At 37.9% G+C, this 22,947-nt stretch overlaps 1 protein-coding gene across 1 annotated transcript in view; it reads left to right on the forward strand.

Annotated features, from left to right (window-relative positions):
* Positions 1-22,947, forward strand: part of CDKAL1 (CDKAL1 threonylcarbamoyladenosine tRNA methylthiotransferase) — a 440,703-nt gene that overhangs the window by 68,740 nt on the left and 349,016 nt on the right. The window contains exon 5 of the mRNA XM_076330630.1: positions 4,850-4,934. Coding sequence (XP_076186745.1) covers positions 4,850-4,934 — 85 coding nt within the window. The remainder of the gene's footprint in view (positions 1-4,849; positions 4,935-22,947) is intronic.

Consider the following 22,947-nt stretch of genomic DNA (forward strand, 5'->3'; position numbering starts at 1 on the left):
GCTAGGATGCAGCACATGAAAACAGAGAAACTGGAGGTGTATCTGTTGTGCAAGAGAGTTAGAAATAAAGGAAAACCAGAAAGGGTGAGAAGGAAGACTTGCAGAAAGCTTAGGAACAGGGTAAGGAGAGCTGGAGGAAAAGGCCATGGGAGAGCCTTCTGTGATTATAGAGAAAGATCTTTCAAATTGAAGTTACACAGCTTGATGTACAGTATTTAAAAGGATGTCATACAAATTATGAGTCACGTTTTTTGAGCAAGCAGTGCTGAGCAAATCTGGTAGCGGTTTCAGTGCAGGGAGGAGTGATGTGCTCAAGAAAGTAAAGAAGGGCTGTTCTTTTAGGGCTTCAGTATCTGTATTTCTTCTACTTCAGTGCTCTGTGTGTGTGTTGATTTTTTTCAAGGAGATGTGGTTTGGGGGGGATTGGAAGAAAACAAAGTTTTGGAAAAAGAATTGAAAGAAAAAAGACTTAAGTTAAAAGACCAGGGCAAACCCAAGCCAATTGTTTAATTTTCAACTGATAGTATTACTACAGTCATCTTAAGAAGTTCTGCTGATTTATGATTTCTAAAATGATAACAAACCCAAAAATGCTAGTTAGAAAAAAATTGTAAATATTGTTTTCCTCTGTAGGTATACTGATGTTTCAGAGTCTTGCCATTTTATCCTCTTAGTATTGCATAATGCAGGCAATTCATGTTTTCCAGAGCTTCTCAATTAAGTTAAGTGTTCAGAAGTTTCCATGACCTTTAGGTTTCTTTGTCCTCTATGTTGTTTTGCAGAGAGTGTGATAGACTTTGTGGTTTACTTCCAGTGTAGCCTTTTTTCTATGGAAAAGATGTCACAATGCAAAAAGGCCATGGTTTTGAGTTGCGTTTTTGAGCATTTAATACAATGCTGATTTGACATAACTTTTTTCTAAAAATGTCTTAACATACAGGCTTAAGTAGCTCATGAAAAAATGGTCAGCAGCAAAATATCATCATTTAAAAAGTATCATTAGGCTGAATATATGGAAAAAACAAGTTGAAGAAAGAAGATCCCCTTAGAGGAGTTTGTTGCAGGATATAGAAGAGGGCACCTATATCCCATATTCACTACCGTAATTGATGTTCACTGTGCTTATGGTTCTTGCTTCGATTTTACCTGTCACAGTATGTATGACTTGCTGGAAAACCTTCTGTAAGGGTTAGATTGTCCTCTTCAGCCAGATCTCTGAGAGTTCATGAACGCAAGCCTCTGTTCTTCACTGAGATTTTGGAGGTTTCTCCAAAACTTTATGGTCTAATGAAGGTTTCTGAGGACAATGGGCATCAACCTGCTGAATGAACGAATCCCAGCTTCACTGTGACCTGACAAGGTGGAGGCTGGCGTTGGAAAAGGTGGCAGGTGGAGACCTTCCAAGGAAGGGTGCACAGGCTGCCACAGTAGGCACAGGGCTACATTCATATGCTCTTTACTGTCCAGGCCTAAATACTTCACATCTCTCTTCCTGGAGTATAAACAGAGAAACCTCAGGTCTGTGTGCTCCTGCCCATGTAGGCATGTATTTAGAAGCCTGAGCTTATTTGTCAGAGCTATTTTACTCTTTATGAGTAACTGAACACTAGCAACTACTCATGTCAGAACACTGATTAATAGACATGTATATGTAGGTGTATATACATATAGCCAGTCCTTCCAATGCCCCTGCCCTGAATAAAGAACCCTTACCCCTGGTGTTGCTTAATACTTAGTAATTATGAAGCCTCAAGGTCTTGTTTATACATGCCAGCTCCAGTCTGGTGTTTTGGTCCATGTTTGTTTTCAGCATGTCCATCAAGGCCTTGCATTTAGTCTAAGTGCATCAAAAGTTCTGAAAGCAAAACGTCACCACTGACAAGTTGCCCCCGCAACGTTGTAAACGTGCATATTTTCCTGCAACCTGATACAAAAATGCCCTGTTGGCAAATAATTTTTTTGAACTGAAATTTGCTTGAGAAAATACAGTAGATTGTGGTGAATCTACACCAGTGCATGTAATTCTTCTATGTATGAACAGTGCAGTAAAGAACTAAGAAAATTCAGCTATCATTTTGAAGAGTTGTGGTATGAACTCTTATTAATAAATACATATAACTCAAATGTGTCTGTGTATATACATAATCAAAACTTATATGTAAATATGTCCATATGAGAGAGAATGAGAGTTAATAAGAAAAAAGATCAAAAAACAAATACAGAAATAGAACAACTAAATATAATAAAATAATACTACTGCTGTAAGGAGAGGACAAGCCTCTGCTACATATACTTCTATTTCTCTTAAATGATTTTTAGATGTATATATTAATGAGAATCCTTTTCCCGAAACCGCTCAGAAGATTCTGTTCTGCAGAAGCCTTTATTCTGCACCCTCTGTTCTGCAGAGGGTGAAACCTGTGAAGGAATGAATTTGAATGTATTTGGGAGATTTTTTCTGTGTGTAAAATACATGCAAGCATTGTAGTTGTTGTCCCTCAGACTCCCAGTCAAGGAGCTAATATATTAATAGCCTGGAATCCAAATTGCTGTATGAAATGATTCCTGTTGGGTTAGTGTGTAAGACCTTTCTAAACTTGAATGTGTTAGTTTTTCCAATGCTGTTTTGAAGAAAGGGGGTTTATTTTAGCTTTAGGGGAGAAGTGTTGTCACAGTGAGGCTCTCTCTTCTTTCACATGTGGAGACCATGGTACAAGGAGGAACTGAAACCAAGCCCAGAATTGGTGTTCTCTGCACTAAGGCATCTCTCCTCTGATTAAAGATGTCTCTTGAAAATTGTTATGCTCATCTACATTGCTGTATGACTGCTACTGAAACTCTTGTCTGTTAAATGTGTTCCCAGCCTCCTGTCTGACTTACAATGTCAACCTCTTGTTATTTATTCCCCCACCTCGATTCTCAGGTGGATGTGTTATGGGTGTGGAGCTGAATTTATAAACATTTTATGCTGCTGAAAAGAATAATAAATACAAAGTTTTGGCAGTGTTATTGGAAAACTGGTTTAAAAATGTGTTTGTTTTCATACTTGGTGAATTTGACTAGGCCAAGAGTTCACCCCTTTTCTGATTTTGAAACTGTACCTTTCTTTGCTTTTCTGTACGTCATTCCTAATCAATTTTTTATCTGTAATGATCTTTCTAACAGTAATAGTGTGTTCATTAGTCTGAAAACATTGTTTTCATGCAGCCTGGGTTGGAGGAGAGGTTCTTTGGCTAGTTCCATTTTTGTTTTGACTTCTGCATAGACTAAAATTGAACTTGGTCCTCTTTCCCAACCTGTCAAGACAGGGTCAGATCTTGGTACATTCGCTTTATGTTTAAAATAGCTAAAGGTCTGAATGTTATTTTTGATGACTGCTTTGTAGCCTTTCCCCATCATAGAAGAGGCCAGTGTCTGATCTAAGTTAATGGTGTAATCTCTGTCAATAAAGGTTAGAAACCTTCTGAATGTTTTCTCTTACTTAACATAAGTATGTCCTTCGGTTGCTATTTTATGTGTTATTTTCATTTTGCCTGCTTCCTAAGTTAAGTGACTGATAGTTAATTGTAAAGCATCATTTCTTTGGAGAAAATGGCAGTGAGACAGAAGGAAAGATTTTTCACTTTTAGCATTTAGAGTCATAAGTATGTGTATGGGGGAAAAAGGATATTCATGCCTATGTGGGTACATTCATGATGAGTTGCACATGTAAACATGCTTAAATCTTTCCAAGCTTTCTTCTGCTTTAGTAGGTTGTCAATTCAAATAAGGTATCCTAAAAATGACATTTTAGCTCTTGTCATTGTTCGCTGGCTTATGTTATCTAAAGATACCTCAGTCCATACTTCAATACTCAGGATGTACTGAATAGTAGCAAGAGTGACACAAATTTTCTTATCCAAACTGATACAAGCTATTCTGATGAATGCTAGAGCACTTGAATATTTGAGATGGATTATCTTCATTCTTTTATTTGAAAAAAAGAAGCTCTACCTTCACAAGAAAAATATGCTAGTAATTCTGTACTATAGGTCATGTTTATACAGGATTAGAATTTATATGTGCTTCTGCAGATAATTCTGGGATTCGCTTCTGTTAATGCATTTAGATATCAATAGGTTGTGAACATACAGAAAGGTTTGGTTCTTGAAGAAAATTATATGCTTATCTGAATGGAGGCAGATATTTGTTGCATTAATATCTCTTGTCTGAAAATTGCTGAACTATAATTATACCATAACTAAGATATAATCTAAACTATTAATATGCCTGTTTCTTTCCAAATTAGCTGCATTGACTTTTTCTCTTTAGTAGAGATTCATGTTTTATAAATTCTGACTTGTCTCTTTTGTAGTACTAATTCACAGTAGAGCTGAAGCAGGGATTTTGTTTTGCTAGTGAAACCTGCTTTTATTGACCACTTAATTAAAAAGCACCTTTATGCATTTTGGTGATCTTTTAGCCTTTGGGTAGGCCAGATCTTTCCGGGGAGTATGCATTTTTGGGAATAGCGACCATTTTTCTTAACTTTGTTTTCCATGATGTGCAACCTAGTGGCATCTCAGCTGGTAAATGAGAGAACTGTTCATTCTTCTTTGGGGGGGGGGGGAAGTACAATGGAAATGCTTGTGTGTTTCTGTTTTTGTTTCTAAAACACAAAACAACAAACAGTGAACAAACAAGAAACCCTTCCAAGAATGTAATTGTTTTAAAATATTGAATATGATGTCATTTTGCAAATAGTCAACTTACTGATAATGGCTAAGTTCGGTCTTTTTTATATGATATAGAGTAGGAGTTGACAGGTTGGATAATTCTTAACACAGATTTGTATCTTTCTGTCTTCTAGACAACTCTGCTGAAGCAGATTTATGGTTGCTGAACAGTTGTACAGTAAAAAATCCCGCTGAGGACCACTTCAGAAACTCAATCAAGTAAGTTGTTTCCCTAAAAAGGTACTTAATTATCAATGAATATTGCATGTTTTAATTTTAAGAGCTTCATATTTTCAATCTAGAAGTAATTTTGTGTTTTTTGGAGCAAGAAGTGTGCTGAGTTTGAGTGTTACAATGGTGAATTCTCTAGAACGGATTTGTGAGGTGCAGTGTATTTTTTTTTTTTTTTTTTTTTTTAAATTAGCTATAACTTACAAGTGATTGTCAATACACTTATTCAGGAGAACTGCTGACCTTATTTAGGTAGGGGCTTCTATATCACTTTTCAAGATAATGTTGTAATGTTCTTCTGAAGAGTTGAATATTTGTTTTTTCAAAAGTGTGAATTATTAGGCTGTTCCTTTTTTCCTCTACTTAAATTTTACATAATCAGGCCCTTCTAATTAAAAGGGGATCAGGTACATACTTAAAACTAACTATTTCACTATACATTTTCTTAAAAGGTGAACTGGTTAGCCTGTAATAGAAGTCTTGTGAAGAATGTGATTTATTTCTCTAACATTTCGATGATGTTGAAAAATATGACATGGTAGGGACTTCTGCCTCTGACTTCCACAAAAGTATAGTTGTGATGAGAGTAACTGGAAAACCTGTACACTTACAGCTGTCATTGCCCAGTATAAATAAATATTGTGGTAAGTTTCTTGTAGATTTTACCTTTAGTAAACAAGTGTGGCTATTTATGCAGTCATTTTTTTAGTGTGGTGCACTGCAGATGGACTGTTTGTTGAAATCCGTTTTGGTTAGAAAAACATAGTTCTTAATAAGCAGTTGGCATGCTGAGGAAGGTAGAGAGGAGAGAGAAGCTGGATATAAACTGTCTGCTTGCAGTGCTGGAGTTACTAACAGCGTCCCAGGGCTGTAACCTGGAACAGAAACCATTTGCCGGCAGTAGGTGGCACAGCAGAAGTTTCCTCCACCCCTCAGAGGGCTTCACTCCCTGACTGCTGGTGTTGCAGTTGGTGATGAGATGGGCTTTTTGGCTTTTTTTACTGTTGCCAAAAAAAAAAAAAAAGCTATTCCCAGAATACTTCCAGTTAGTGTGTGTTGGCCAACAGAACTGATGACAAGATCTTTTCCAGTTCAGTTGTGGCCATCTTTCTGTTTCACTAATCCTCTGCCAGAATTGATGTGGTATGGTGTGTGTCCTTTAACCAGTAGAATGGAGTTGGTTAAGAAAGAGGGTCTAACTAAAAGCAAATGACCAAAAATATTTCTTTGAACTTCATGTTTCCGTTGCCACTCTATTAATGAGCCTGATGTTATTTGTAGCCTGGGTTTATTCTTCTTTTTCCTTACTTCTCCCTATACTCTTTCTGTTCTGACACACGGATACTCTGGTTGTTCTCCATTTCTTCTCTTTGCTGAGAGTCACTCCTTTCCTGTAGCACGCATTGTTTGTTCTCTACTCTTGGATCCTGGCAGTTCCTAATTATGGAGAAGGACAACTTTTGTTGTTGTTTCTGACCATTTTTTATAATGTTCATTAAACGTAGGGGAGGGAACCATATGTGGGTGCTCTTTTATGGGACTTGGAGCTGAAAGATTAAACATCCTTCATCTCAGAAAAGAGCAACTACTACTGTGTTTGGGTTTTACAGTAGTGAGGAAAGCTTGTATCTCTAAAGAACACAACTTCTCCCAAATACATCTTAATTTGTTACAGCAACAAACCCAGTGCATGAAGTTTGGGTGATACAAAACTGACTGCCATTATATCCAATCATAACAGCTTGTTGATAGCTATAGAGAACTTTGTTTTTCTCGGTTGAGTAACAAATTAAACATTTAGTATGTGGATTGTCAATGCAAACATACTTTGAATGGAAAAATTAATACTCAGCACAGTAAGATTCTTCTTTCAAATTAAAAAAAATTCAGGCTGAAAGTGTTATATAGCATTATGAATGTCATGTGGGAGAAGTATTTCAGTTTTGTTTATTCTGTGCCCTCTGCCACAGTTTCTGCTACGTAACTTTCCTTGCATATATGACGTTAAAATGGACTGATTCAAACCAGCAATAGTGTGTTCACACACTACAGTACAGTTCAGAATGACTGTCTGAGAAGCTGATCCCTCACTAATACTGTGTGCCAAAGGATGCGTCAGAACCCAAGTCCCATAGGTTCAACCTTTTTTGATCTGATGTTCTTTTAAAAACAAAGCAAAACCACACCAAGCCACTCCCAAACTCTCTGAACCTTTGCATTGGATGTGCAGATGTGTACATAGCTGATACAAGCCAACTGACAGTATAAACTCTGTGCCTTTTTGTATAGCTCGTAGAAGTAGTGTGCTGCTCTTCAGTATCAATAAAATTGAAGCTGCTGAGCTGGGGTGATGATATGGAGGGCAAAGAGTTGCTTAAAGACCATTAGCTTATGGATGGGAATTGAGAGCTTTTCCTGTGCAGATTTTATTCTTGGTTGGTTAATTGTAAAATAAGATTAAAGGCAGAGATAGGCAATAGTACTAGAGAATTTGCAGTATAATTAAGTAGGTGGAGTTTAAAAAATAATAATTAGTATCCTTCAAAAAAATGAAGGTTAATTCAAGGAAAAGTAGGAAATAAAGAGAATAAACTAAAGCAGATAACTTCCATCAAGCAGGTTTATGAGGACTAATATGACTGTGTAAATTAAATACCTAGGGAAAGAAAAAGAATCTCTTGAACAAGTAAAAAGAAGCAGAAGAAGGAAGAAACTAACATAAGAAGTAATGAGGAAAAGAACACCACAGAGAGACAGTCCCCATTTGGTATAGGGGGGCTCAGTTATGTTGCAGTAACTCTGTTCTTGTGTTTTAATACTTTGTTAAATATCACAGAATATGCATTATCCCCAGCCCTAGCTTCCCAGAATTCACAAGTGCATGTAACCCCATGGCTGAAAACACTTGCAATGAAAGATTTGCTAGTAGCTGGTTTTGGCAGGATCCTACCTTAGGATACCAGGAGCAGGAGACGGTCTGTTGTTTAAATGGCTCCAATTTGCAGCTGTTATGAAATGAGAACATGCACTTCTCGGAAGGGGGAAGGGAGAGCGTGGAGTACAGGGGGGAGAGGGAGACAAGGGCACAGGAGCTAGTGTGGGTGTTTGGTATTACTTGTGCGGTTGGTAAGCAATCCCTTATCACATGGTATACGTAGAGATGAAGGAATTATGTCCCTTTGTCTGTCTCTATGATGTAACAGTGTAGTATAGATAGCACTACACATACAGAGTCACAGAATGGCTGAGGTTGTCAGGGACCTGTGGAGATTGTCTTGTTCAACCCTGCTCAAAACAGGGACAACTAAAGCAGGCGGCTGAGGGCTGTGTGCAGGCAGGTTTTAAGTATCTTCAAGAGACTCCACAAATGCTCTGGGCAACCTGTTCCAGTGTTTGACCATCCTTGTAGTAAAAAAGGCTTGTCTTAGGTTTAAACTTCATATCTTGTATTTCAGTTTGTTGCCTTGTCCTGTCACTGGGTACCACTGTGAAATGCCAGACCCTGTTATCCCCTCTCTCTCCCATCCCCCTCCCCATCAGGTGTTTATATACATTGATGGGATTCTCCAGACCCTTCTCTTCTCCAGGCTGAACAGTCCCAGCTCTCTCAGCCTCTGCTTGTATGTCAGATGCTCCAAACCTTTGATTACCTCTGTGGCCCTTCCTTGGGACCCCTTGCAGTTTATCCCTGTCTCACCTGTACTGGGGAGCCCAGAACTGGACCCAGTGCTCCAGATGTGGCTCTCGCCAGTGCTGAGCAGAGGGGAAGGATCGCCTCCCTCCATCTGCTGGTGATGCAATGCCTAATGCAGCCCAGGAGGCTGTTGGTGGTCTTTGCCGCAAGGGCTCATTGCTGGCTTGTAGTCAACTTGGTGTCCACTGGTACCCCCAGGGCCTTTCCTGCTAAGCTGCTTTCCAGTTGGTCAGCCCCATCCTGTCCTGGTGCATGGGGCTTTTCTTTCCCACGGGCAGGACTTTGCACTATCCATTTGTTGAACTTCATGAGACTTACACATTATGTTAGTTTAAGAAAATCTCATTTTCATTAAAATTGATATTAAAATAAGCTCTATAAAGAAAATAATTCATTTGGGTTAACTCAGTGTTTATTGTGAGTGATCTACTTGTCCTTGTAAAGATGTGACTTTTCTTGGGTATGTTGTGTAGGCTTTTAGAAATACACTCCTGCAATGAATTTCTCTTCTGAAAGAAAAAGCAGCGCTTTTGTTCTGTCAAGGGCTTTTATTTTGGTCGGTGATGGATATACCTATTGTGCTTTAGTAAAGTAGTTGCTGGGCATTCTTGGGAATTAGCAGCTTTTGGAAAGATCCAGGAGTGTTGAATCCCTCTGATGTGTGGTTTGGTGTTTTTTTTTTTTTTCCCTAGTGGTATTGAACTCTTGCTGAAGTGGTGGGTTCCCCTGGTAGGGAAAGCATGCCATGGAAAATAGCTCTCTACCCTGGCCTGTTCTTACAGTCTTAAGTATCTGTGAATGGCTACAACCCCAGATAGGGTGTTAGTTTATTGGTCCTTCATCTTGTGCTTTTTAATTGACCTGTATACACAGATTTAAGCAGAAGGATTTTTGAATTTTAAGTTAACAGTTCAGAAAAGCCTGACAAGCCTAAAACACAAGCGTTAGTATCTTTGCTATACTACTCATACAGAAAGTGCCCCTGAAAACACATTGTTCAAGGTGCTATGTTGAACAGAATAACTGTGGCGTTTTTAAAGCCTGTAATGACATAGTATCTCAAATACAGTTTTGTGGAATCAAGTGCATTGAGGTGGGTTGGATTCAAGGACCTTTACCTTATCTGGAGGTAGCTTTTGTCTGCTACCACAATTGGTTCTGTCAGTGCTGGCTTTTTTTATCCTGTAGTTCAGTTAATCAGAAGTTAAAGGTATTTTATGGAATGGGATATGTTTTCCCTTTCACATTATTTCTTTTAACAGTGGCAGATACTTTCTTTCTACTAGTCAGATATATATCAAGATTCCTTTGGAGGATGGGATGAGCTGGCTTTACCCTTGAGGTGGACAAAGCTAGGATATTACTCTGTTTTGAAGTCCTGTAGAATAGTACGTAATAACATTAAATGAATTTTAAATATAGATTGTAGGCTACCTTTAAAAGTATTATTTCATTCTAAATTCTAAGGCAAAATAAAGTTGACTTCACAAAATGTTATAATCAAATATTTAAGAAGTTTTTAAAAGTCAAATCACATCCTTTTTTGCTGATAATGTTTCGCTATGATATCTTTGCTCTGGACCTGATCATCTGTCAGTGTGACCAACTTATGAGTTAAGTGTATGTGTATATAGGTGTTTTATAAACAGTATAAATAATAAAGAATAAGTAAAATACCATTAATATCCCTCCAGAGAGATGTCACTGTATTTATTTGCTTTTGGGGATGTTGGGTAGTTCTGTGATGGTTCGTTTCAGTGTCTCTCCTTAGTCTGTGTTTGGTGTTTCCCCCCCCCCCCCCCCAATGGCAGAAGGTGGTCAGCTAACATTTTCTGCTATCACTTACTTTATTCAAAAGTAGCTTTCTTAAAACTTGGCTGTTAGCAGCAGCAAGAATAAGCATTCAATAAGTAAGTTGCTAACCTTCAATTCTGTAAACCACAGTAAATCTGTTAAGGCTGTTTGAAGAGAATTAAGCATAAAAGCATGTTCTAGAGGAGCTTGCTTCTTTTAAAATAAAGTTTCTTTGGTCTCATGCTTCATTAATTTCTATGTGCTCTGATACTCTTTCTTGACTGTTACATCTCAGATACGTAACCCACTTTTCCTAATGACCTCTGAAAATTCAGAGATTGTTGTGTGTTTCTAGCTAGCCATCTTCCCCCTTGCTTGATCCTTTCCTGAGTGCTGTTATAAATTACTTGTGTGTTCAGGGACTTTGGCTTTTCCTAAAGAGTTCTCTCGCTGGTTCAGTTATTATGGATAGCATTCTGGGGTCTCTCTTATCGAAATAGCCAGAATGATGTCACTCGGGAAGGATGATGTGGTTATGCTGTTGAGGTGTTCGTGGCTTGTCTCATTGTATGGAATAAGTTTGATCACTATAATCATCTTTGTTACTATATATAATTAATATATAACATTAACACATATTCTCTTACGTATATGTTGCTGCATTCACTTTAAGGCACTCTCCAGTGTGTATTCAACCCTTTTCTTTCTGATAGCTATGAGTTGTGACAGAAATGTGAGGGCTTTTAGCACTGAAGTAGCACTGTGAGGCTTCCAGTTCTGTCCTTGTTTCAGTTTTCACCAATTCATGAATAAACACTGTGTGTGGGATCTCACTTTTATGCTAGAAGGAGCATCAAACGCTGCAGAATTTGTTGAAATGGTGGTTTAACAGGACTTTGATCTTAGACCATTGTTTAAGGCTCTCAGGTCCAAATAGCCTAAGTTGAAGAGTAACAGGCTTCTGGATGCTACAGAATTTCTGTTCACCGAATGCAATTGTGTTGATGTTAAGTACAGAAGGAGGTTATTCTTTAAGGTTGTTCAGAGCTAAGAGATAAGAATAAATTTCTGCTGCTTGTCATCTTCGCAAGTGAAAATAACCCTGGAAGAAGGTTTTCTGTTTCTTTGTTAACATTTGTGAATGTAACTTATATGCTGCATTTTGCAAACTGAGCAAAACCAAAAATTGCACACTGAATTAGAGCGGTGTTACCACTTTCTTTAAAGCAGCATTAAGCCTTTTGCTTTTACTAATACATTTCCAGTGTAAAAGTAGACCGTGATTTACACTTGTTTATACTCTTCATACAGTGGAGTTTAAGCTGTGAAGTACCTCTGGAAGAGGAAACACAAGTATTTCAAAGCTCTTTATTTTATAGATCCTGTTAGCATAAGAAGATCACTTCCACTGTGTTTCTGAGATGAGTGTCATAGCCTTACTGTTTATTGCACTTTACAGAAATAGTATGTTGCCATGGCTTTCAGTGTTTGTGTCGGAGTAGTTTAACAGGACAGCACTGAGAACTGTAGCTAGGAGTACTGCTATTTTCTACTGCTCTTGTATTGAACAAATCTGGGGAAGAGCTGGGTTCTCTGAAGTAAAAATGCTTGTGGAACAAGCTTCATTGGGTGGGAGGAAACTTGGCGCTTGAGGTTTTTTTTAAGACAAGTTGCCAATAATATTCCTTCTTGCTCAGACCCTCTAAATTAGTCCAGATAATGTTGATGAAAATCTTATCACTTTGCCATGATGAAAGGCTCACATGCTCACAGATTGAGGAAATGCTTGTTTTCAAGATATATGCTATATTTGCTGTGCAAGAGAAACATCTTCCCAAGATAACAGGAGTTACTTAGTTTGGAATGGAGGCTATAAATCTATTAACAAGAATTTTAAATCACAGTTCTTTTCTAAGAACAACTGGAGAAGCTTATGTGACTGCTGCACTCTGGCTTCATCAAAGCCTTGATTGGGATAGATTTATGCACAATGCTTACATTTTTACAGTCATGGGAGATCTGTAAAGATCTCAGCAATCACACAAAATTAACCAAAATTAGTTTTAAAATTAGTTTTGTAGCATAACATAGCTCATTCTGTTTAATAAAGAAATAAATAAATTTGTTTAGAAAGTACTCTAATCTTTGATATAAAGTGTACAAATTAACTGGTTGAAAACACTGAATACTTCTCTTGTCTTTGACGGATGATTTTTTTTTTTGAGGTTCAGTATTTTTCAGGCAAAAATTTCTAGAAAGGTTTTCTACTTAAGCATTTGATATTTCATTTTTTGTATAGCTGTGCTCATCCATATTACAAAACACTTAAATGAATTTTATTTTTACGTTCATTTTACTAGTTAACGTTTCTCAGCTTGAGCTGTACCAGTTTCACTGTTGTATAGTTGGTTAAGCTTTACCATGGAGCATAGTGTTGTGCTCTCTGGCTTCCAAGTGCTGCAGAAGGATTTTTATATGCTTAGAACAAAAGTTTTATTGAACTGGAAGTCTTCATTGAAAAACTTACTAGTCTGGTAAGTTGTTTTTTTTTCTTTTTTCTTCTTTTTAAACTTACTGAATATTGTCATCCATGCTTTTATTGTCTTAGGTTGACGGAAGATGTAGCTGTTGAAGGATTCTGTGATTTAGATGATGTTTGTTAGTGGAAGGTTTTTTGCTGCATTTGAGTGCATTCCTTTTCTTGCACCCATCTCTGCTGTAAAAGACAATGTTAAAAGCTGCTTGACACGATGTTAAAAATGCAGAGAAAAAGCAGACCATATAGAACTGAGTGTTTTCCATTGTACGATGTTTAGAAGATAAAAAGGATTATAGACTGCCTGTAATTACATGTGTTACATAGCTGCATTTTGCAGAGATTTGCAAAAGCCTGGGTTATAAACTTGTGTGCACTTGTGTGCACTTTAGTTTAATATTTAACAAGGTAAAAAACCAAAAGTACAAGAACAGGGACTGTTAAAATCAACTTCTAAACGCTATTCTGGAAATCTTTTTTACTTCAATATGAACACATTTGGGGCTGTTTTAAGTACTCCATGATATTGATGCTTTGAGAGGTTAGATAGTGCAGTGGCTGTAGTTCTACACTGCTTATTAAGCCTCAGATGCTTTAGGGGGCTAATTAGCTTTTAGATACTCGTTAAGCCTTGAGCCAGATCATTAGGGACTGATATATATTTGATTGCCATTTTAAAGAATAAAATATTACCAGGGCATGCAAGGCCAACTCTGTTTCATGACTTCATATATCTATCTATGAACTTTTTGATTGGGCTGTAGTTACAGGTCCCCAGCTATACAGGCTCCTGGAGCACTGGTGCATTACAAGCAGTGTTTACAGACATTGAAAATCAGTTAAGTTCATTGCCAAACATACAAGATACACTTTTTTGCAAACAAATGCAAATCTATTACACTTCAGTAATACAGGTAAACAAGGAAGGCTTCTGATTTGGAAAGTACAGCTCCCCTGGTAGTTTATGGAGCAACACTTCCACCTTTCTCCTCATCAACCAAAGTGGGGACACAGCTATACTCAGTCTTTTTTCAGCATTTTAGAACAAGAACTTGCATGCATGCATAACCATCTGAAACCTGTTCTAAGAAAATGAGCAACGCTAAAAAGGGGATCTAATTCTTGTTAGACTGCATTGCTGATGTTATCTTTAGTTGAAAGACTAAACAGTTCTTCTTTCCCCTCCTCTCAGACTTGGTCAAATTGCATAATTTTAGGAAACCTTTCCAACCAAACAGATTTAATAAAACTAGCAAAAGAAGTATTGGGATTTCTCAGCGTTTCTCATGCTGCTGTTCTGCCACATGCTTGCTTCAGGGATGTGATGTTCCTGTTGGGCTCTTAGAGCTGGCTGCCCCCTCTTTGCCCAGACCAGGGTCAGATACAGTAGAGATGATCAGGAAGATGGAGGCACCGTTTTGAGCTAGAAGTTCCGGGTTTGTTCTGTTACTTAATCAAAGGCTTTAAAGAAGAGGCTTTTTGAGAGATGGGAGAAATTTGGACAAAACTATGCTTGGTCTCACATTATGGGCATTTGCATGAAAAGCATGTTAAAACCTATTTGAAAATGTCTTGCCTGTTTTAGCAGGATGAGGACAATGATTTCCCTTCACCAAAGGAGGCCTCATTCTGAATACACTAGTGCTGAATTTCTAACGCGTTGGTTAAAGTTCCTCCCTCGATTAAACTCACACTTCAGATTAACAGGTTAACCTCTAGTTTGTCCTTACTAGTCAGAGTGTTTTCTGTTTGCAGTTCAAAAAACAGGCTACTAAAGAAAGATTTTAAAAATCTAGTTTGGGTTATGGTGTGGAAAAGAATAAAATCCACCTCTGCGTATATGAATTTAAGGAATGTGAATGGTGGAGTGGAATTAGAATATTAACAGCTTGTAGGTCAGCGTGGCTGCAGGTGGAAAAGGCTCCTACTGAATTTGCCGAAGCAAAGAGCTGGCGACGATTCGTTAAGAGCTTGTGGTTCACACAGCGGTGAGATAGTGGATGACTACTGGAAACGGGAGCAGTCTGAGACATTGTAGTGTGCTTTTTTTATGACTTCAGACAGTAGGCTAGGTCTACTTTCTTTTGCTTGGAAAAATATCTGTGACTTATCCAAGCAGACTGTGACCAGTAGTGGACTACTTTAGCTGAACTTTCTGGATTACAATTAATTTGGGGGTTGTGTGGTCAGGGTTCTTGCTGCCTCTGCCACCTGACATTCATCTCCCTTCTCTTGGGGGATTTCTTTTTTCTTTCTCATGGGAGGTAACAGAATTAATTGCTCCAGCACTAAAAAGTGTGTGAGAGACTAAGACATTTTAGATTTGCCTCAAATGGGTAATAGCATTACTGAGAGAGGACATAATATTAATTGAGGTCCATGGAAACGATGTGGGGACAGGATCAGGACAGAGCTCTGATTTGGTTTGCTTTGCCTGCATACAGAAAGTACAGTCATAAGAGGTGAAAAAGGCTTTGGCATGTTCTGTTTTTTTTTTTCTTGCTTTTCTGAGTGTGTGTGTGTAGTAGATCAGAATATTTTCAACAAGGTGCTGAAGAAGAGAACAGCACATTGATTCTGCTTCCCTTTAAAAAAGGATTTTTGGTTCCAGCAAGGCTGACTTTTTACTTTTCAATGGGACAGGTATTAGGCTGAGTTGAAAATAAAACTTTTCCATGCTAAGTAATCACTACTGTTTTAAAAGTTTCATTATGAAAGTCCTAGTAAGAAGTAGAGATTGAGAGTTCTCTTTAAGATGGGGAAAAGCAGAGATATTTTGCCCACATGTATATAAAAAAAAAAGTACATGATGACTATTAGAGTGACAAAAGGGTATGGTTCAGTAATATGAAGAGGAGCTCTTGTTAGCTGGTTTTAAGATGGGTTATATGAGCTTTACAGAATCAGTGTTTTGCATATTATATGAACCCCTATGTTAACAGGTGTTTTGTTTTACTGTTTCAGGGCAGATGAATTGAGCAGAAAAGGTTAATGCCTCCAGTGCTGGAAGCAGGTGGTTGATAGCTTTGAATATTTACCTAATTAACTGCGTGTTGGCTGTTGTCCTAGCAGGCCTGACTCTTCCTAGGGAGGGAGCATAGGAAAGCATGCAGAAACTTGCTGTAGCAGGATTAATGCAGAAATCAACATGATCCAAACTTGTCCTTACTGACAAGTGTGGCTTTTATTTGTTTTTGGTTCAAAAGACTATCTACTAATACTTAACGTGTGTTTGTCCTAAAACAGAGAATGCTTGCTTGTCTGGGTGAGCTTGAGTGCAAGAAGCATCCTAAAGTTTTGTTTGTGTCTCTCTGTCTAATGCACATCTGTAAAGACTGTGATGGTATACTGAGATTTTATTTTGGTATATTTAGTCGAGGCAAGTCAGGATATTGCCAATGCAATATGGCAGTTCACATTTGGCATTGAATACCTCAGCTGCTATCTTGACTCTTGGTGCCACGCTTTTGTGAGGGACATGAACATGGACAACTATTTCTTTCGAATTTAACTTTTTAGCCAATATTTTCTCTTACTTGTAAACTTTTTTAGCTTTTGTGAAGAAACAGCAGAAGCACTGGCCAACAGCAAGAAACAGTTGACCACAGAATTGTTTCACTGCAAGTATGTGTTTGAATTTGAAACTTTCCTAAGAGATAATGTCTGATAACTGCTTTTAACAGGATAAATAATCAACTTTTTTCATGTATTGGTTTTACAGTTCACAGCACAATGGTAACTGACCCTCATTAGTGCCTCCAGCTACCAACATAACACAAATACTAACCAACAAACTGTATACACATTTGCTCCAAATAGGAAAAAGTCTATTGTTTTTCTTGGGTGTATTGTAGTTCATTAGCATGATCTCAAGGGAAATTTAGTAGTGAAGATGCAGAGGCTTATTTTTTACAAAAGGACAATGTTAAATAAAATTGTCTACAATATACCGAAACTCATTGTAGAAGCAATTTGTGAATACCTCTTATCATAGTGGGTAGCATGGATTTTTCACATAAAAATTTAATACGCCTCCAGTTTTTATTTTGGCTTTCCCTGTGCTTTTTTTATGAAAACAATACTCTTAAAGTAGCCCATTTCTGTAATAGACTTCTAGTTTGTATGCATTTACCTTATACCAGTCGTCAAATAAGAAATTTTGCTCTGTGGAGCTGTTGATTGATTCCTTCATTTTTTGGAGTTACAGGTAAGTCAGAAATATTATTTAGAGTCAGAAAAGATGCAACCATGGATGTATCCTAAGTTACAATGAAAACTTCTCTTTTACATCATTTCAGAAAATAAATACCATGTTTAACTTGAATCCTGAATCCAGGTTGTGTAACTTCATATACAGGAAAGCAGCAGAAAATGGCATTTCTACTTCAGATTGTCCTTAGCTTCAGATGCTGCCGCTTTGAGATTTAATATCTGAACTGGAAATTATTCTTTCAGAGATTTCCTCTTTTTGTATTTTATTCCTTGCTATTAGTAGGAGGTCTCTTGTTTAGCTGGTATTGGACACATTTGCTAGCTTAGTTATATGAACTGTGTTGGACTGAACCAGCAAAGACATTTGATACAGGAAGCTCTTTCAAGATAAAGACCATAAAATTTAAGGATTTGTGAAATGCAAATTGAAATTGCTGAACTTTTGCATGAGAAGTGGAAGCTATGGTTATTTTGTTTCTATACATATGAAAGTTATATGGCCTCTTTTGGTCCTATTGCATGTAATTGCATTTGTGGCCTGTGGATTTGCCTGTATATGTATGTATGCATGCATGTAACACACCTATGCTCAAACGTTCTAGAAGACAGGTTAAATATCTGCTTTTGCAAGGCTTTGTTTTGACCTTCCCTCTATGGTTCAGCAGAGTTGCTTCTGATTTAGTCCTGAATTAATATAAATCCAACGTATGGTAAAACTGGGGCTTCAGAATGTGATAACTTTGTAGGATTCACTATGTGTTGAGATGCTGAAATTTATCTTTTGAAACATGGATAAATGCAGTCTCAGTTTGGAGAGTATGGTAAAACTGGGGCTTCAGAACGTGATAACTTTGTAGGATTCACTATGTATTGAGGTGCTGAAATTTATCTTTTGAAACATGGATAAATGCAGTCTCAGTTTGGACGGTATAAAATGATGTGGGCTGAGGTGCTTGTTGCTAACACACAAATACAGGCAGCCATTCAAGTCAAGCCCAATTCAGCTTGCAGGCAGTGGTGTGGAACGCTTGGTTTTGTTACGGTGTTAGGTAATTCATGAACACCCCTTGGAATGGAGCTTGGATGAGGGGCTGAGGGGAAAAATCAACACAATTTCTAAATGGTTTTGCAATGGGAAAAGAATTACTAGTATTTACTGTGGAAATACTGTGCATCATGAAGGTAGTAGCTCCCCAACATAACTTAGATACAGATCTCTAAGGATCCAGAGGACTAGAAGATGACACTGCTAATGGTCCTGGCCTATTGTAGACAATAATAAAGAAACCCCCAAACTTGTCAGTCTTTTCTCTAATGATGTTAACATCTCATTTTTTTTATAATGTAGAAATTTAAATGGCAGGTCAATTCTTACTGCCTTTATTCCTTTGTTCCACTAACTGACGTGCTCATGAGGAAGGGGATTATTTGCTTCATATTTGAAATATATTGGTTTTCAGTGTTAATGACATCATATGAATTAAATACAGTGTTAAAATATCTCTTGAGCAACATGTTCTTTTTAAGTCAACAGTTCATAGTTTTCACAGCAAGCAGTGCATGCTCTTCAGTTTGTGGTTTCCATTTCTGTTTCACAAAAGATACCAGTTAAGCATGTTTGTTGCAAAATTTTTAAGTTAAGCTGTTGTGAAATGCTACTCAACATTTTACGATTATTGGAGGAAGGACATTTAATTAGAATAAGCCAGGTATTGCGCACTCTGTTGTCATTCTTTACTGATGCTGTGGTTGAGATGTGGTGTGCCTTGCTTGAATTTCTTGTGACTATTGCTCAGAAGCCACATGCGAAGATGACATTGTCGTATTTGAAGAAAATTGTCATGGAGTATATTTTTATTGAGGAGATGGGCTGTAACTGACTTTCTCTAACATCCTAAATTATATTACTTACATAGTGAGGTTTCCAACTGGAGTCCATTGCTTGGTGCAATATTTCCATGTGAAGAGAGGAAAACAGATAGAGTTGCCCCATTTCTCTCTCTTTCCCCTGCTCCCTGCTGGAAATGTCCTGGTGGCGCAGCTGCTACCAGCTTCACCCGCTGCCAAAGATGCGGTGTTGCTTTGTGGCTTCAGGAGCAAATGGTAGGGGGCAGGATAGAGGGTGCAGCTTTATTTTGTCTTCTCAAAACATGCTTCAAGTAGCTTTAGTTGTGGCTGATGCTACATGTTCCTTTCCTTGCCTTTATCTTCCCCGATAGGGACAAGCTGTTGAAGTAACACAGCTTTGGTGCACTTTTGTTAACCTTTGCCGACTGTCCTGAGGATTTGGGGTATCCAGATGTTTGAAATAGAATTAGGAAATCATTACAGCAGTGTGTGAGGGTTCTGTTTACTTCTCCAGTGCTGATTTGTAATGCTTTTCTCTGTATTTTTCCTTGGTTTCAAATTTTAATGTTTACAATAGGGAGAGACAAACCTTTTCAATATGACAATTTTTTCCTACTTTGCCTGACTTGAATGATAATGAGAAGCTTCTAGTATGTTTTAATGAGGTTACCTTTTTCTCAACATTGATATCTGAAGTTGCATGATAGGATGTTTTGTTACTGACCCACAGTAAACTTGGATATTTTTTGTTTGTTTTTCTTTGGCTTTATTTTTTTTTGTAAGGAAACTTAACCTATTGCAATGGTGTGGACACACTGAGCCACTGACCCAACCATCCTTATTCAACTGCACAGGGATTCCGTTTCCATTTCTCTGAGAGAATAGGCAGTCCTTGTTTGTTTTTCTTTTTAAAAACTGTGTTCATTCACTTTGCACTGTGGCAATACGCATGCTGCCTTCAGATGTTAAAACACTCAACTTATCTGTGGACTGGAGCCTGTACGTTTAAGAATTGTAGACTTATGCTTATAGAAGGGAAAATATATATTGATATGTGAATGCATACAGAAAAGGGACATGCCTAATCAGTATTACAAACTGATCTGTTATAGTTGTAGCATGTTTCTCTCTGTTTGTTCTAAAAGATAGGAGAGATTGCTTCTCTATCGGAACCTGAAATCCAAGTTGAGGATATTTGCAGAACCTCTCATTAGATGAGTAATCCCACTTTATCTTTGACTAATACACTGGACCCTCTGCAGGAATTAATAGTTGCGGTATTGTCACAATAGTGCAGCAAAACTTAATGAAAGACGTTGTGGGGAAAGTGATTACGTTTTGAAAAAACTCGTACAGTTTCATAGCTGCATGCTCAGCAAGCAATAAGACGTGTCCGTGTGTTGTGTCCAGCAATCAGGCGCCGTGACGTGTGTGTTGCAGTGGTAGCAGTCATGGGATGACAAGAGGAACATGTCCTTCATTCTTAGGTTGGCTTTTGATGTGCCTTTTGTATTCTGTAGAGTACCTAACAGGTTAGCATCTTTGTTTTTTTCTTTCCTGTGCCATGCCTGCAAGTGTTAGGGTTTGCTCAGTCTACTTCTGTCTACTTATGTGGGGTATCTTAAAGCTTCAGCGATTCTCTTCATCTTCCTGCCATCATCTGTTAGTGGCTTGAATTTTTGTTTTAGTGTGGGTGTAGACTGTACCTTGTTCTAGGCTGCCACTTGTTTTCCTACCGTGGTGTCCTGAGAAGCTGCGTACAGAGGTGCTGTGATCTGGATTGCCTGCTAATTCATGTGCTGTCAACATGTGCCTTTTTATGTCCCTCTTTCTGCTGTCCCTTCTGATCCTTCCAGGCCTGTGCAGCCCCATCCATTCACTGATCATACCAGTTGTAACATTCTTGTTACAAATCTCGACAGCAGACTGCAGTAAAAAGATACTTGACTAAGAATGGGTGTGTTTTAATAGTACTTTAATTGAATTTTCCATTATCACGTTTGAAACTTGCGTGTTTAATTCTTTCAAATATGTATTTTGTGAATTAAATAGGCAGTTTGTATAACAAAGGCTGCTGCTGAGGTAGAAAAAATTCACCAAATAAAAGTCAATTAATTCACTGCAGTAACCTAGTCAGGACCCTTGTTGTTATTTGTGCAATATCTCAATTTTTGAAATCTACTGTGATTGATGCACCAAGTTCCTGGAATTGAGGCGAGATAAGAGAGTTTTCTTTCAGTTGAGTTGGTACGGACTGAAGGCATGTCTTTTGCAAATCACATGGCTCAGATCAGAGCTCTGTACATCACTTGTAATTTTTTGAAGAGGAAGGTTACATTGTCTTCCCCATCATCCTGCTTACCTCTAATGACAGGCTACTGCTACTGCCATGAGATGAATTTCAGGATAACAATCTGGTATTTTTTCATTCTTTTCAAAAATGTCAACAATCAAAACTTGTCATTTTTGTTTGGGAGTAATGCCTTCAATCAAATCCTGTTGGGTTTGCCACTGAGGCATGTGTTGTTAAACTTCGTTTTCCATCTTCTCCATGTAACACTTAAACCCAGGGAAAAGAAGTAAATTTTAGCTTTATTTTTGTTGCAATTATGGAGTTTAGTTGTCTATTTTTACTTGAAATATTGTGTCTGCTGAAGACTGCCATAGCTCCAACATTAAAGGTACCTCTGGGTCGTCTGGGACTTCTTTGAGGGTCCCATGCTGATCTGGGTCACTAGGTGCTATCTCCTCTCCTGTTTAGGCATGGTTTTAAGCACCTATCCGAACTATTTTCCTCAGCTCTGGTTCAAATCAACATCAGTGGGGCTATTTTCCAGGATGTCCCTACAGGTGGGAGAAAAAAAAGTATTACTAACTGGAGTTGGCAAACTTCAGTTACAGCAGCAGTGAAGACGAGTGTGCTTGTGTTTGCACATCTCAGTAACTGTGCAAGAACTGTGAGACAGCTATTGAAATAAAGCAGCTCTCTTCAGTTAAAACAGCTCTCCATGCCCACAGATGAACAGCTCCACTGCTGCTCCTGGACCTCTTACTGAGCTGTTTTACAAGGCCATGCTCTCTGTCATTCTGTATAACCTGTCCTTATGCTTGAAACGAGAGCTGAAAACATAACGAAGTTCAAAGACAGCTGTACTTAGATGATACTCATTATTAAATACCCTAACATCATTTTTAATACTTTGTTTCCTAGGATTCCCAAGGCTTTACAAGATGAATACCTGGGTATTAGGAAGGCTTAGGTTACATCTGGATTGTAGGGAATTTATATCATAGATGGAAAACAAGAGAATACTCAAAAATAGCATAGGACCACTGCTTTCTCTACTGTGTTTAAACAAAGTGCTTTAATTAAATTCCTGAAACTGTTTAAATGTTTCTTTAAAATTAACTTAAAACAAACATGTTTGTTTATAGTTTTTGATAGTTGATATAATTATGTTAAATTATTTTGTTTATAGATATTAGCATCCAGGCAGGTTAAGTTAAATAAGTACAACTGGAACATGCAAGTGGGGATCTTTATCAGTCATTCCTAAGGTCTCTTGTCTGTTTTGCTTATTTGAGTTAGTTATGTTCTGAGCAGTCCCCCATAGCCATGCAGTGGCTAACACAAATAGTCCCTCTTCATCATGATCTACATCAACCACCTATAGCACAATTCTAGGTAGTACGGGACTTTGTGGATTATCCAAATTCCCTGTTGCTATTGCATGTGCAGAAAATGATAGTTCTTCATGTAGTTTAAGTAGCCTTGTTTATTCATTGCTTTACTCTGCACATAAGCATGGGCTGGTTGTGATGATCTGTGCGTTTGTAATGTCCATGGTTGTCTGCAGTGATGTACAGCATTTAGCAGTTGACAAAAAAAGCCCCAAAACCCAAACCCCCCCAAAACC

Source organism: Aptenodytes patagonicus, chromosome 2 (assembly GCF_965638725.1).
Source record: "Aptenodytes patagonicus chromosome 2, bAptPat1.pri.cur, whole genome shotgun sequence".
Classification (NCBI taxonomy): Eukaryota; Metazoa; Chordata; class Aves; order Sphenisciformes; family Spheniscidae; genus Aptenodytes; species Aptenodytes patagonicus.